We start from the raw sequence: 16383 nt of genomic DNA on the forward strand, positions 1-16383 counted from the left end.
CTTAGGTTGGAGTGTGCTTGATTGACCATGCAACAGTGGGGAAAGCATTTGTAAAAGGGTTATTTACACTTAAGTGGAAAGGGCTGTGAAGACTACAAGAGGACCAGAGGAGTGACATGACATGACATGACTCGGGTCACAAGCCACATCCAATTATGAAGGTGTCCGGTGCAGAAAATGGCAGATCCACAAGCTGACAATGTGTCACACCGTTACGTGTTGGCAGCTTGTACTGTACAGTATATTATCGGCAATATGTTGCATATTGTATGACTAAGTATACTGTACATCTGGTTAAACTACTGTACTGCCCCACCTGCACACCCTTAATTCTGCCTCAGCGGTATGAGAAACAATGACTTGAATATCTGTATTCCTCAGCTACTCAAGTCTTTTGCACCTGCTAACATTTCAGTATTTATATGGTAGACAAAGCGTATGTGGTTAAAAAACAAAACAAAAAAACAGGTTATAGACATGCAGTCAACCTGATTTTTCTGATTTGTTTGATAACCATAGATGTGGTTCGATCAACCTACATATACGGTAAGACCACCAGCAGCAGGCCAGCTTTCAAGTTCTGTAAACAGTCGAGCTGTAACCTATGCCTGCCTCCCCCAGTCTCTCTTACATTAACCACATGCACGCTAGTGTCCCAATTCTGGGCATTTAACAGGCAATCATTCAGCAATAACAATAATAAAAGATTTGATGTACAGGTCAAGGTCTTGTACAGACCCTTGTGAGACTCTGGTCAACTAAGAGAGTTAGTTTTCAGGGACCATATTCTCACGTTGCTAGGATATGAGGCAAAATGCTTGGACACACCCAGGCGGCTGTTAATTACCTTGTTACTATTCATTTGTAATTCCAGGGTCTTTAGCCGCAACTTGCTAATTCATTAAGAACCTTTATCATGATTAAAACACAACAGTCTGGGCTCTGGCAAACAATTAGAATGCAAGACTTACTTGTAGCCCACTGTATAACACTGTACAGTATTTAAAACATGTGGCAATTGTGATATGTGAAATGCACATCAATATTTGCACCAGTTCAAAGGCTTTTGTTTATGACAATGAGAGATCCTATCATTTTTTGCATTCATATGGTGACTCAATAGTGACTGATTCTGAGAGTTTATGCTTGGTGTCAGTATTGATGTCAAAGAGAAGGCGTTGGAGTTTAATTGACCTACATTCAGAGACGTGGACTACTGGAGAGGACGTGAGAGGACGCTGGCATGGTCTGTTCGCTGCTTGCCTGACTGACATGGAACCCCACAAGTCCAAAAAGCAAACCTGGGGTGACAGGGCCTTCGCAGTGGCCGCCCCCTCACTGTGAAACTCACTCCCAGCTCACATCAGAGCTGCCCCCACCTTCGAAACGTTCAAAAGCACACTCAAAACCCACCTTTTCAGACTTGCTTTCCCTACATAATTCCCCAGCTTCCACTTTTTGTTTGTCTACCTTAGTGTCTAGCTTTTAACTTTTTATCTAGTTTATTTTTCTAATAAAACTTTTTTATTATTTTGTTCTGTAAAGCGACTTTGGGTAAAGCGCTATATCAATTGTATGTATTATTATTCTCCATATTGTTCACCAGTTCAGTTTGTGTTTAATGTTGAAAGTAATGAGTACTGCTAGTTTCATTTTCTTACCAGGAACTAGCAGAACCAGACCATGCAATTAACCTGGTTTCATAGTAAAAACATGTAACCCCAATTTTATATATAAAAAAGATTAAACACTCTCAATGATTTCATTAAAAACTTGAGTGCGTCTCTTTCCATAGAAAAGCAGCTGGTTCTGACCTCATTCAGACTAAGATTTGGTACCCCTTGAGCGTCAGAGGCTCAAACAGATTTAGCTGTGATTTCAGGTTGAGTTAGGATGTAGTTTCTTGCCCCAGTTATGTAGAACTTTTCAAGTGAAGAAACTTGCTTTTTATCACCTTGGAAATGTCAGACGTATTGTTTTAACTACTTCACAGATGATGCCTTTTCACACATTTTAACAGCATGTGCTGTACAGAAGTATCAACAGGGTCATCCATTTGTTCACACGTGCGCACTGCAAACACACATTCCACACATGCAACCGCACGCACGCACGTACATGCTCTTGTGTACAGGTACATAAGAGTAAAATTATTATGTTCTTGTTGCTCTTACATTGTAGCAGCATTAATAATAATATAGAAGGAATCATTATTATAATCAAGGAAGAGTACAGTTTGACTGTTGTCCTAGTGTTTAAGGTGCTGTGCGCAAGGTTCTTACTGTTGTTTCAAATATCTATTATACACAACACATCTGTATAATAGATGTTTATGACATACTAGTAAGGACCTTCAAGCACCTTGGTCTATAATATTATCATGGTCTATATTATCAGGATATTATATACATCCATAATATATACAGTAGTACATCTGTGCACCATCTCAGTGGTTTATGTTTAAAGTGTCTGCCTTGAGATTGGGAGGTTGTCTAAAAGCCACCCTGCTTGACATTCAGCATCAAGGGTTGGATAGAGGTAGAGTAAGTCCCTGCGCCAAACAAGCGTCATGTCCAAGCCTCACGCTCCTGACCTTTTAGCCACATTGCTCGGGAACTGTTGGTTCCCAAGGCTATACTTACTTATTTACTTACTTATAAACATCTGTGTAAAAACTGTAAAGTGCCCTGTCCTTGGCATTGTTCGACAACACAACAGGGGTGCTTCTGACCCCAGACAGGCAGTCGGGGGCGGACGACTGCCTGTCTGACACACACATGCACGGTCGCTCGCATACACACACACACACACACACACACACACACACACACACACACACACACACACACACACACACACACACACACACACACACACACACACACACACACACACACACACACACACACACACACACACACACACACACACACACACCCAATGGGGAAATTGTTGTTATTGTTCCACTGTATCATCCATAAGAATGGGGTCAGCTCAGCTGTATTGACAGTGCAGATGTGTATTGTATTAAAGTGTATTAAAGATTGCAGACCGGGCTCACAACAATGGGTAGTTGTTCACATAATTACTTTCATGAATCATCTGCATGTAAGATTATTGGAAAGAACAATAGATAGATCAATCAAAGAAAGGACCAAGAAAATAACTAAAGTTTAAGAAAAGGACAGAGAAACAAACGATTGAGAGGCAAAGTATGAAAGTGTCGTTGTGTGTCTTGTTGTTGAGTTTATCTTTCAGATCAGACAGTCAAGAGGAAATGCAGTCTGGGTGTTGCCAACGCACTCACCCACAGTTCGCCTGCATAAAAGCACACATGCAGCGCACACGCACACAGTTTGCCTGTATTAACACACACACAAACGATAATCACACATCAGTGTGGCTGCATAAAAGCCACACACACACACACACACACACACACACACACACACACACACACACACACACACACACACACACACACACACACACACACACACACACACAGCATAAAGAAGGATGAAGCCGTAGCAGTGTTGCACAGTTGCACTCTACAGAGCAGACTACACACCAGCATGCTTTGGGTGAGTTGGGTCTCTTTCTGCAGTTTATTCATTCTTATTAATTGTTACTTATTCATGGAAGATTTGTTTCAGAGTGGAGTAATATTGAATGTGTAATATGAATAAATGTAATGTATAATAACAAAATGCATGTGCTACACCATGATATGATAGATTTATTGTTTTTTTATTATGTATTTGTATTATTTCATCAGATTAATGTTGAGATTAATGAGATTTAAAGAAAAATATAATTCATATTTAATATATTAATATGAGTGTTGTGCCTTCCTCCTTTTCTCAATAACCAACTTGGAACAAGCAAGATAATTGAGAACAAATTCTCATTTATAATAATGAGACCGCAACAAAAATAATATATTTGGAAAACAGAAAATCAAAATTCAAACATTAGGGATATAATACCCATACGATGTTTAGGATATGGTTTCTGAGGAGGAACTGAGCTGGACATTTATAAAGGTGAATGATTTTTTTTCATACAGAATGTTGTTGTTTGGTTTCTTGTGTGTAGGCAATCAGAGCTGTGTTGGCACTGGGCTTGCTAATGGCATCACACAGTGCCAGGAAAGGACGGCGGGTTTTAGTGGAGCTGGAGCGAGGTATCAGTCAGAGGGAGCGATTCTTCAGCATTTCCAGTTCACGTAGCGCTAACATGTCTCTTTCACCCTGGACCTACAGGTGAGAAACACTTACTATGATACTTATTAATTAATTATTGAATTCATGAAATAATCAATATAGTCTGAACAATAAAGTTGAATTGGAAGGATGTTACATTTGTAAGGCCTGAACAGAAGACAAACTACTGTAATTTGAAATGTCATCCACAATGAAAGATGAAGTAAAATAAAATAAATAAACACTAATGATTAGAAAAAAGTAGTGACAAGCAGTAGATTATAAGATCATGTTGTGTCTCTTTCCACCCCTTACCGCCACCACTCTGCTACTTCCTTCCCTCACAACATTGTTTCTTTTCTTTCTTTTTTTTCCAAAATCTTTTTATTTAAATGTTCAATGACAGCAATCTCAGGGGCAGAAAAATAATGAAAATACTATGCTGCTGAACATCCCACGCCCCTCCCAGACGAAAGAAAGAAGAAAAATATCCTTCCCTCACACCTTTTATCTGTGATTTTCCTCTGTCTTCTTAACTCTCGTTCTACCTTACTTTCTCTCTCGCTCTCTCTCTCGTCTATCTCTCTCTCTCGTCAATCTCTAGGGACACATTTGATTTGTCTCGGGTTCCGAACAGGATCTTCCATGCCCACTGTCTGACCTCCGGTTGTCTGACTGTCCAGAACGGAGAGGAGGACATGAGCCTGGAGGCCAAACCCATCTACTACCAATTCCCGGTCCTCCGCAAGTAAGGCGTTCATTTCAAAAGCCTCATTTCGACGACAAAATCTGTAATTTGTTTAATTTTAAACATAATTCTGGAACAAAGGCAGATACTGAAAAATAAATGTTTGTTTTATTTCCCAGGCCCCTCCTCCTGTTTGATTCCTGGGTGTGTTAATACTGCATGCTACAGTACATTGTCCCCATTTGGATAATTTCTTCTTCTTCTTTTAGTTTTTTTTTCTTCTTTGGAAATCTTCCCCAAATAGGCAAAGGTTGAAAGTGGCTAATTTGCTTTTTATCATCCCCCTACCACAGGGTCCAAAAACGTCAAAATGGGGTCAACAGTGGAGGCAGGAAGAGAGGGAGGACGTTTGTCTTCAGACTCGGTATAGAAACAGTGGCGGTGGGCTGCACCTGTGTGAAGCCCAGTATGGTACTACAATGAGTTATGCTGGGATGAAGACATTGGTTTATATTGCAAATTCTATTTTTTTTAAAGAGATGTATTATTCTGTCCCACCAAAGAGATATTTCAATCATTTCTTCTCAGGGCAGTTGATGTAAATAGAATTGGACTGTTGCGACATAATGTTGGTTATGCCTACTAACATAGGCCTACCTTGTATTGTAGATAATTATATAATAAATAAATATGAATATATGTTTCATTGGTCAAATAATGTATAGAAGACACAGACACATTTTTTTTAAATAGCCAAAATAACAGATAGATATTTTTGTGTGACACTACATGGCGAGGCAGGGCATTCATTTATGAAAAAAAAACAAAAAAAAACATATAAAGTTGAAATATGGATATAGAAGGTTTCAGCCCGACAGCAATGTACTGCAATGCAAATCAAGCTCTTGAGGGAACATGTCAAACTACAAGGTGCGAAATAATGACAACCAGAGCGAAGCTGTGAGTTCAGTCAAGCTTCTTTTTACTGACCATGCCGAACAGAGACAGTCAATTCAATCCTTAGGATACATCAACACACAGACACAGCAAATACAAACCCCAAAGTACAGCTCCCTAATTACAGTGCAAACGTTTTAGACATCACAGTCAAGTCAGTATGACTCAAAAACTCCAATTTCAGCACCAAATTGATCGATTTCCCTCTCTGTTATTCCACTCATCCAGGTGTTTCTTGTAGGAATTCCTCTTATTCCTTATTACAGTGACACATGCTAAGTGCAACTATTGGCTAGTCAGAAGGAAACAAAAACTGAAAACGATTTGACCTTCCATACCTCCTCATCTCTGACAGCTGAATTTACTCTCTATTGAATTCTTTGCCTCCATGTGATCTGTCTGCCTGTTGTACATTCATCTAACTGCACTTAATGTATTCTATGTGTACGGTTACTGTATGTGCTTTTGAGTTGTGCTTCTTCAAGTCAGAGTGCAGTCAGTGCTCTAAATCTAACAGACTAAAATTCCTTTCATAGCCTACTACGGCACTATGCTACAATTATAATCTAAAAGGTTTCTCTAGTTTCTGTCAAATGACAAAACACAGCAGAGCTCCTTATACGTTTCAAGCTTCCATTGTAGTGGTTTAGATTCACTTTAAATTCTCGCCAAAACACTTTGGCACAAAAAACCTAATCTAATGCTTCGTTGTCATTCATAAATGATTTGCTAAGATGCCCGACCTACGTTTCCATGTCCTCAGGTAAACTGTACAATCCAATGTCCTCAGGTAAACTGTACAATCCAACATAGTGCAGCAAAGAATTGACGTGCGATCAGCGGAACTATGAGAAATGGCTAATCAGATCTGAATGGTATGACTATTGTGTGTGTGCGTGCGCAAGTGCATATTTGTGTGTTTGTGTATTTACTCTGTAAGTATGCGTGTTTGTATGTTTATGTGCTTGTATGCAAGCATGTGTGTGTTGTGCATAATATGAGTGTGTGTGTGCGTGCACGCGTGCGTGCGTGTGTGTATGCGTGTGTTTGTGTGTGTGTGTGTGTGTGTGTGTGTGTGTGTGTGTGTGTGCGTGTGTGTGTGTGTGTGTGTGTGTGTGTGTGTGTGTGTGTGTGTGTGTGTGTGTGTGTGTGTGTGTGCATGTGTGTGTGTCTAGTCTACTGGAAAGCACTAGCCTATCTGAAAGCGAGGCTGAAGGGTTCTGAGACTGTAACCACATTAGCTATGACTGAACAGGTTTTCTAACTACATCTTTTACGGTTCCTCATGCACATCATTTCTCCAAACCAAAAAAACAGTACATCATCACTCTTGGAGTCTTGGTAACACGTTAGCTATAAAGCTGGATCTAAAACATTTAGCTCAGGGGTTCTCAACGTTTTTGGCCGGGGACCCCCGGAAATGCTTTGGCAATGTCTCGGGACCCCCGCCCCGCCCCCTCCCGACCCCCAATATAAATTGACTGCTACAATAACCTTAATAATAGAGACAATACACCATAAATAAATACTGAAACCAGATATAATCATTAGGGAAGGTGTATGCATGTACTATGTGTAGGCTACTATATGTATACTCTTCATTTCCACTTTCCAGCCATTCAGTTGCAAAAAAATAAAAATAAAAAGATTTATTTATTTTTTGAAAATAATTTGGGGACCCCCCAAAATAATTTGGTGACCCCCCGAGGGGTCGCGACCCACGGGTTGAGAACCCCTGCTTTAGCTTGCAGTTCCCTTTCCTCCTAATTCAAGTGTAATTAGACCGTAACAACATGTAACAACATTGGGTCTAACATTCAGCTCCTCTCGACTGAACATCCATGTCGTGAGTTGACGGCTTTGCTTGTTCAATTAAGCGATACCTAAAGAAAAATAATCTATTACACATGCTCAGTAATTTTGTTTTGTATAACAACCATAATTTACTATACATTTTCGTTGTTACTGTCTTGTTAAACCAGAATTGGGGAAATGATGCGGTTGTCATTTACAGTTACCACATTCTGCTTTGACTCAGCTCTGTCAAACTGTTCTTCAATATTATCATTATAGACTCCTCTGTTCAAAATCTTACACTGAACCTTTTTTGTGTAAATCATTTAAGGCTAATTTATATAACTTACTACATCGCATTTTTGGCCAGCGACAGTTTGGCATACGACTTATTAGTATGAACCTCCCCCCACCCCCCCCGCCCCCCCCCCCCCCACACACACACACTCCTTTAGAAAAACAAAGACTGTTTTGGAGTTTCTCCATGACGAGTTTAAACAACTTGTTCCCAATCGTTACAGCACACATAAAACACAAAACCTTGCCCTTTCTCCTGGGTTTATTTTCAAGTTCTTATTTTGGTTCCTGCACTCTTTTGATCTCCTTTTTTCTTTATTTATTTTATTCATGACTCAAAAAACCCACTTATGCTTTCTCTTTCTCTCTTTCTCTCACCCCGCCGTCTCTTCCTCCTTTACTCCCTCGCTCCACTCGTCTACCGGCAGGCTTCTTCCTTCATTTCCTTGTTCTTCCTCACTTCCTCTGCATGTTTATCCTACAAGACACAAGAGACAACAATCATAACATCAGTAACATCATTTGCATTTGTGAAAGACTTTGCATGAAAGAGAAGAGAACAATGAACATCTGAGCAAGAATACGGTATAAAAAACGCTCTTCAACCCCATGTAAAATTCATGAATATCAACAAGGATAAAAATGGAAATGTTCCAGAAGTTTGATTGTTTTCCCTTTTTTATCGAATGTCAAAAGTACATATTTATTTATATAGAATGTTTATTTAAGAATAAAATATGGCAATATAGATTTTTTTTTACAGCAGGCCTTTTGTCATGAAAACGTATGGGTGTTACTATAATGGGCAACTAATTAAAGCACAATAAAACAGAGTTCTGGCCTGGGGTGTGTGGTTCATTTGCCAATATTTAACTGCATGTATCAATAGTTGTTGCACACTTGTGCTTAGGCCTACCTGCAATTATAGTCTACATTTATTAGGCTAGTTAATCATAGTTGTTTGGCACCTGTCTCTCCTACAGTACTGGTGATCCTCTAGATTGGGGGAAGGTACCAAGTACTGTAGAGGAGGTTTGTTTAATATTCAAGAGCTCTCTTATGTTAAAGGATCATGTGATGTGGCACCTGAAATAATGTATTTGGAATTAGATTTGTGAAACAATGTGAAACAATGAAACAATGTGAAAAGAGTTCCATTTCTTCTTACGCCTTGGATGGCAATTGGATGATTTGAGGCATTTTGTTCCAAAAATGTGTTTTGCAAAACTCCACCTGTAACTCCACCTATAACAGGCCAATGTGGGTGGGATATATTCCTCAGCCTAGTAGGAAAGTCCGTGAAAGATTTCACGTAAATTGCACGCTGCGTTCATGATTTGAGGCATTTTGTTCCAAAAATGTGTTTTGCAGAAACCACCTGTTGGGTGGCACTATAACAGGCCAATGTGAAAAGGGTGGGATATATTCCCTCAGCCTAGTAGGAAAGTCTGTGAACGATTTCACGTAAATTGCACGCTGCGTTCATGATTTGAGGCTTTTTGTTCAAAACGGGCCATTCCTGCTAACTTTGAAAGCCAATGTTAGACAATTAGGATGGAATCTGAAATATCGGACAGATCCGTCTTGAACACATGACTATAGAGATAGTGTGTAACGATTTGCGGGATTTTTGGACAGAATCTGGAGGAGTAATGTAAAAAAAATGTGTTTTTCAAAAGTCGGCCTCCTGGTGGCGCTATAACAGGCCGTTCTGAACTATTTAGGGCAGAGGTTCATCGTTGGCATCCAGGGAGTGTGTGTGCAAAATTTGCTATCGACGGTGCCGGAGATTAGCTGTACACAGACGGACGGACAGACGGACACACAAGGACACACAGACACACACGGACGGAGTGCAAAACATACTCTCTCCCCATGCCTTCGGCCTGGTGGAGACAATTATCAACAATAGGCTATTGGAGTGAGTTAGGCCTACATCATGGCTCAGTAACTACTGCAAATCAGCAGAAACCAAACCTCTACCAAAGTGTAATTGCGCTTTAACGTTCCGTTCCATTTAGTGTAGTAGTAGCAGCCTTTCCAATGAGCCAGCCAACATGCACAATAGCATAGCAGAACCAGCTGGACCTGAATGAAATGGAACCCGTATAATTGGTAACACCTGTGTTTACAATTCCATGCCAATGTGGCAGCTGTGAAAAAAGCTCTAAGGTTAATTAATTACATAGCCAATAGTCTACTCTAGTAGTCTGTAACACACCACCTGACGAGGCTAAAAGAAGACTAGAAGAGTAAAGAAAATATGTAAGACTTTCTGTACCTTCTCCTGCAGCCTCTCCAACATGGCGGCCAGCAGAGCCTCTCGGTTCTCCTTGTTGGCCTCCATCTTCTGCTCCAGCTTCTCCTTGGCGTTCTTGATGAAGTTGTTGTTCTCCTCGAGGACCTTCTGGATGACCTCGCGCTCATGCTCCCTCTTCTCTGCAAGGTGCTTCAGCAGCTCCGCCTCCTGGCACTAGAGGGCGACACACACAGAGCAGAGGTACAGTCGACCATAGACAGGGAGGCAAGAAGCTGGTGGCAGTCAACAGTCAGCATGTATATCTGTCAAGTAACAAGCAGGGTAAGGGTAACAAGTAGACGTAGTAGTGGGGTCCAGTATCTCAACTTTTCTTTGAAGTGGCCTTTTTGAAGACTAGGCCACGTACATTCTCTGCCACTTTTAGAAGGTGGTGTCATCATAGGAGAGTATAAATTGCAAAAGGTAATAAACACACATGGCACTGAGTACGCGCATTTTCACCTTCCATCATCCATTACTTTTGAAATTATGAATCCATGGATATTTAAAGGGTGGGAAGCAGGGAATTTTACTTTTAAAAATAATGATGCATATCTATAAAAAAAAAAACCTAAGGATGTCCAGTTAAAAAAACGATTTAGGCTTTTTAATTTCCTTCCACAAGCTATGTCCCTCCTGTGACCCTTCTCTTCTCTTCTCTTCTCTTCTCTTCTCTTCTCTTCTCTTCTCTTCTCTTCTCTTCTCTTCTCTTCTCTTCTCTTCTCTTCTCTTCTCTTCTCTTCTCTTGTCATAATTGTTTCTATCCTCTCTTTATGCCCTTCCCCTCTCACCTTTCTCCTCTCCTCAGCAGCCTCCAGTCTTTTCTGGATCTCCTCCAGTGAGGGGTCTCGGCGCTGCGGCATGGAGGTGTTGAGGTCCGGCACGCCGTCAAAGGAAGGGGGCTTGAGGATCACCTCGAAGGCCTGGCCAGAGGCTCGTTTGTTCAGTTCAATCACCTCCACGTCCTTAATGACACACCATCCGCCCAAGTCCACGGCATCTGTCAAGGTATGGTCATACATACAGTATGATATAAGGTATACCTGTGTGTGTGTGTGTGTGTGTGTGTGTGTGTGTGTGTGTGTGTGTGTGTGTGTGTGTGTGTGTGCGTGTGTTTTCTGTCAGAAAAGAAAACATTCTACAATACATTACATATGCATTTTCAAAGTAGCAGATCTACAAGCTACACCACACATCATCACACAGGTATGGGGTTAATATAGCCTACTGAGGCCTGGGCCGTGAAAAAAAAACATTAAAATATATATATATAGCCTACTGAAGTACTTTATATCACCTTCTGCTTTGTATGTAGGCTTATCTGCAGTCTGTGGATTCAGGCAGGCACACAACAGAGACACCAGGGGGAGCTCCTTCATCTTCTCTTTGTAGGCTGAGGACATAATGAGCACACATGTTTTACAGTCAATGGCACGCACGCACGCACGCACGCACGCACGCACGCACGCACGCACGCACGCACGCACGCACGCACGCACGCACGCACGCACGCACGCACGCACGCACGCACGCACGCACGCACGCACGCACGCACGCACGCACGCACGCACGCACGCACGCACGCACGCACGCACGCACGCACGCACGCACGCACGCACGCACGCACGCACGCACGCACGCACGCACGCACGCACGCACGCACGCACGCACGCACGCACGCACGCACGCACGCACGCACGCACGCACGCACGCACGCACGCACGCACGCACGCACGCACGCACGCACGCACGCACGCACGCACGCACGCACGCACGCACGCACGCACGCACGCACACACACACACACACACACACACACACACACACACACACACACACACACACACACACACACACACACACACACACACACACACACACAGCTTGTGTGGCCTTGACAGCAGAATCTAAATCTCCTTTTAAGAAAATAATTGACGTCATTAGTAATAATTGCATTGCTGGCAATAATAAATGATTATCGACCAATTAGTCTCTGCTTTGAGGAAAATGTGTGATGCATTTCTATCGAAGTAGGAGGAAGAGTTAAACATGGAGTAAGTCATTGAAAAAAGTCCATAAAAGATGATTAGCAAAAAGTAGAACATTTGTATGCAAATTTCTTATAATAACTCAGTGATTTAATGGTATTAATTCAGACCTCTTCCATGCAGGCAGTCATTAAGATAAGATTAAGTGTTAATATATTTGCGTGGTGGAATAAATATATTTCATATGGGGTCACGAATGATGAGGAAATGTAAGTATATGTGCACTGAAGCTTCAATCTTCATTGTTAACTTAACTCTGATGAGTTTGGTTCCATCTGTACACTCTTCTTTATTATGTATGGTCAAGATGTGGGGTGTTAGACAGAGGCACGCACCGTGTGTGTGTGTTGATGGTCCATTTGACTGCTGTCACTTACCTGCCAGAGTCATTTTGTCTCAGGGTCTTTTTCTCGCTGTCTTTCTGTCTGTCTGTCTTTCAGTCTGTCTGACAGTGTTTCTGTCACTCCAGGGAAACTGACGATCCTTCTCACTCTGACTCTGAAAGACAGAAAGGGAGAGAATGAGAGACAGAAGGGGGGGAGAGGGGGGGCCAATCAGAAAGATACAGGAAGAAAAAGAGAGAGAACGAAGATGAGGAAAAAAATTGTCTGAATGAAAAAGAGAATGGAGAGTTGAGACATGATGCAAGGAATCTTGGGAATGATTATTTTTGAGGGGCAATAACCCCTCCTATGTCCAGCTTTTGGTGTGTGTAACCCACATTTTGTCCTAAAACAAACATGAAAAGACAATTTTGAGTGTTTGCGTAACCACAAACATTGATGCTGAAGGTGAGGACGCAAATTGTTATTGGCCGGAATGAGATGATATATGATGATGTACAATGATAAGAGCGCCCCTCACTTCACACAGGTGTGATTTTGTATTGTATAATACTGCGTCATTCCTGTCAGTTCTTCCTTGGCCTTAAACTTTAATCTCCGCCTCCTGGCTGTTCCAGACTGGCAGAGATAATAAATACATTCCATTGTAATTTGTAGACTCTCTGAGAGGTTGGGTGTACTGTAGAGGGAAAATAGGAGGTGGCTGGTGGTCTGTATGTTATAAAGCTACAGGGGACTCTGGTTAGGCCTATCTCACAGCCCGCTTTCCACGCCCACTTCCGGTAGATAGTGGTGTCTTTAACATTAGCATTTACACGTTTTTTTCTCTGGAGAATCTAAGTACATTTTCTAATGTAAAAATGTGACAGACCAATATTATTATGAAGCTGTTAGTAGATGTCATTACAGTTCATGTCCAAATGTCATGACCAAATGTCATGACCAAAAGTATGTCATCATTCATCACAGCACACAAACCCTGTGGCTTTGATTATGTGACTACACATAAGATGCTAAAAGAGACACGTTCATAATTTCAACAATCTATTAAAATAGATAAGACATTCGAGGACGTGTGCACAATGAATTCATAGCATGTTGATTGATTGACAACAAATGTCAATGTCAAGAAAAAAGAAAAGAAAAGAAAAGAAAAGAAAAGAAAAGAAAAGAAAAGAAAAGAAAAGAAAAGAAAATGTGTTTGAGTTACAAATAGTTAAAATTAATGAACACTGAGTTTTTACAAGAAAAACACATTAGTCAGGCAGACGTGTTCAAAAGATTTTCCAAAATGTAAAACAATTCCCCAAAATGTCTGAAAACTAGGCTCAGGTGTCATGATGTGACTGTCATGATATTTCACTTTCCAAAAAACTTTTGGTCATGTTATCGTCTACCTCTACGGTGTATGTGTTGTGAACACCCCAGACAGTTTTTAAGTTACTTGATTCAGTAATTAGATATTTGATATTCATTGTATCTGCCCCGACCCCCTTCCTATACAAACCCATTGTAACCTCAAACTCAATTTTAACCATGATAGATTCATCGAAAATACCCAACCTTTTTTCTGTTGACTGATACTGCCCTCCTATTGGGGCCGTGGTTTATCATTTACTGTTTTAATTATTTTTTAATAATTATTTTGGAAAATAACCTCCTCCAGCGCCGCTCAAAAAATCCAAAAGAATTATTAAAAATAAATGAAAACAGTAAATGAAAAACCACGGCCCCTCACGTATTAGAAGGATACGTCATTCGACAGAAAAAGTTGGGTGTTTTCGGTGAATATATCATGGTTATAATGGAGTTTGAAGTTATAATGGGTTTGTATAGGAAGGGGGTGTGGCAGCTTCAGTAAAATTAATATCAAATATCTAATTACTGAATCAAGCAACTTAGAAACTGTCTGGGGTGTTCACATAAGCCTGAGTAGACGAATAAATGACCAAAAGTGTTTTTAAGAGAGAAATATTCCTTTAAAATTCTGTTTAATTCATATAAATTAATCTAGGATTGTATAGCTTTAACATCAGAGCATTACAATACAATTCAAATAAATGTATATCTTTATACACAGCATATTAACAGTTTTATATGTTCATTCATGCTAAGTAGAGCAAAGCAGAGAGAGAGAGAGAGAGAGAGAGAGAGAGAGATGGAAGGAAAGAGCCCAAAAATCAAAGCCAAGTGTAACCACTCCCATCAGCTGCTTCCTCTTTCTCTCTCTCTCTCTCTCTCTCTCCTCCATGTTAGATGGTATGCTCAGAACTGAATTTATGTACATGTGAAGGATGCTGTAAATCTGCCCCTCCTCTGCCATGCAGGCCTTCATGAAGGAGATAACTCCATAAAGACAACTTGTATATAACCTGCCGAGCCGATAAGCTCTCTCCAATCCAATGCAAAAAGACAGACGGACAGAAAGACGGTACAGTATGTATCAGTATTTACTTTACAAATGATAGTAGTATAACAAATTTACGATAGAAGAAGCCCACTAAACTGTATGGAGTGATTCACTGTGTGAAATGTGAAAATGGCTGCCTGGGACTCCTGGGAGGCTGAGACAGAGAGGGAGAGAGGGAGAGAGAGGGAGAGAGAGAGAGAGGGTTCTCATTAAGTGCATTCACTCCTCTGACATGCCCCCCAGAAGAACTACCACACAAGGACGTGTATGAAAAACCCTCATACTGCATGCACACGCACGCTGCACACACACACATTCAAGGATACATGTGCTGGTCTGTGCATATGCACACACATTTTACCCACCCACCCACCCACCCACACACACAAACACACACACAAATACACGCACGCACGCGCGCGTGCGCACACACACACACACACACACACACACACACACACACACACACACACACACACACACATATACACACACACACACACACACACGGGCGCACACACACACACACACACACACACACACACGCACACACATGCACCACTGCTCAGTTGTGTCCAGTGCCATAACGTCCATTTCCTTCTGTAAAGGACACCTCAAAGAACATGCACGCACGCAGATACGTGCAAGCACACATACACACACAGACGCACGCACAAGCGCACAAGCACACAAGCACACAAGCACACACACACACACACACACACACACACACACACACGCACACACGCACACACACACACACACACGCACATACGCACACACGCATGCACACCTGCTCTCCTCATCTTGTGAAAGCACCCAGGTTGCTGATCAGTGAAATGTTTCCTGCAGGGGTAAGCTGTCCATTGCGTTTGTCAATAGAGAAACAGAGAGAGAGAGAGACAGAGAGAGAGAGAGAGAGAGAGAGAGAGAGAGAGAGAATGCTGCAGAGGGAATTTAAATGGACTCGTAAAAAGGCCACACTACACTTGGAGAACAGTTTGATGATAGCATTTCTTTGCCCTTCTTTTTGTGACAGGACAGTGAGAAGGACATGCAACACTGGAACTGAGCCAGTGATATTGCGGTTAGGTTATTATCTAGTGATGTGCCCCACCAGTCAATGTTTTTGTTCTACTTCCGCATTCACAATACTTACAACACTTAAGCTTTGTTCTTTTGCACATGGTGTGCTAGCCGAGTCTGGTAAATGTACATTTTAGGCGTTTAGCCAATGCCAATCCCGATCATCTGAATGACTGTGCATTCAGATTTTGTCTGGACAAATCGATGCTGTAGGGAACAAATCGATGCTGTAGGGAACAAACCTCTCATTTCTAC

General features: G+C 41.4%; 2 protein-coding genes across 2 annotated transcripts in view; one reads left to right on the plus strand and one right to left on the minus strand.

Moving 5' to 3' along the window:
• The first annotated feature begins 3431 nt into the window (after positions 1–3431).
• On the plus strand, positions 3432–5590 carry il17a/f3 (interleukin 17a/f3). The gene is made up of 4 exons (XM_079526568.1): positions 3432–3584; positions 4099–4265; positions 4810–4953; positions 5247–5590. The coding sequence occupies exons 1-4, from the start codon at positions 3576–3578 to the stop codon at positions 5374–5376; spliced, it is 450 nt and encodes a 149-aa protein (XP_079382694.1). The 5' UTR covers positions 3432–3575; the 3' UTR covers positions 5377–5590.
• Positions 5591–8116: 2526 nt separating this feature from the next.
• stmn4 (stathmin-like 4) overlaps positions 8117–16383 on the minus strand; it is an 11124-nt gene continuing 2857 nt past the window's right edge. Inside the window, exons 2-6 of the mRNA XM_079526526.1 lie at positions 12666–12786; positions 11538–11633; positions 11032–11240; positions 10223–10414; positions 8117–8419 (exon numbers count right to left, since the gene is read on the minus strand). Coding sequence (XP_079382652.1) covers positions 8360–8419; positions 10223–10414; positions 11032–11240; positions 11538–11633; positions 12666–12678 — 570 coding nt within the window. The 5' untranslated portion in view covers positions 12679–12786 and the 3' untranslated portion in view covers positions 8117–8359. The remainder of the gene's footprint in view (positions 8420–10222; positions 10415–11031; positions 11241–11537; positions 11634–12665; positions 12787–16383) is intronic.

The sequence above is a fragment of the Electrona antarctica genome (genome assembly GCF_951216825.1).
Source record: "Electrona antarctica genome assembly, chromosome: 17".
NCBI classification, from domain to species: Eukaryota; Metazoa; Chordata; class Actinopteri; order Myctophiformes; family Myctophidae; genus Electrona; species Electrona antarctica.

What these genes read in the sequence shown, in the direction of transcription:
- il17a/f3 (XM_079526568.1), top strand. An exon ending in CTTTCACCCTGGACCTACAG is followed by an intron (nt 4,266 to 4,809) that starts GTGAGAAACACT and finishes GTCAATCTCTAG; the next exon opens with GGACACATTTGATTTGTCTC. An exon ending in CAATTCCCGGTCCTCCGCAA is followed by an intron (nt 4,954 to 5,246) that starts GTAAGGCGTTCA and finishes CCCCTACCACAG; the next exon opens with GGTCCAAAAACGTCAAAATG.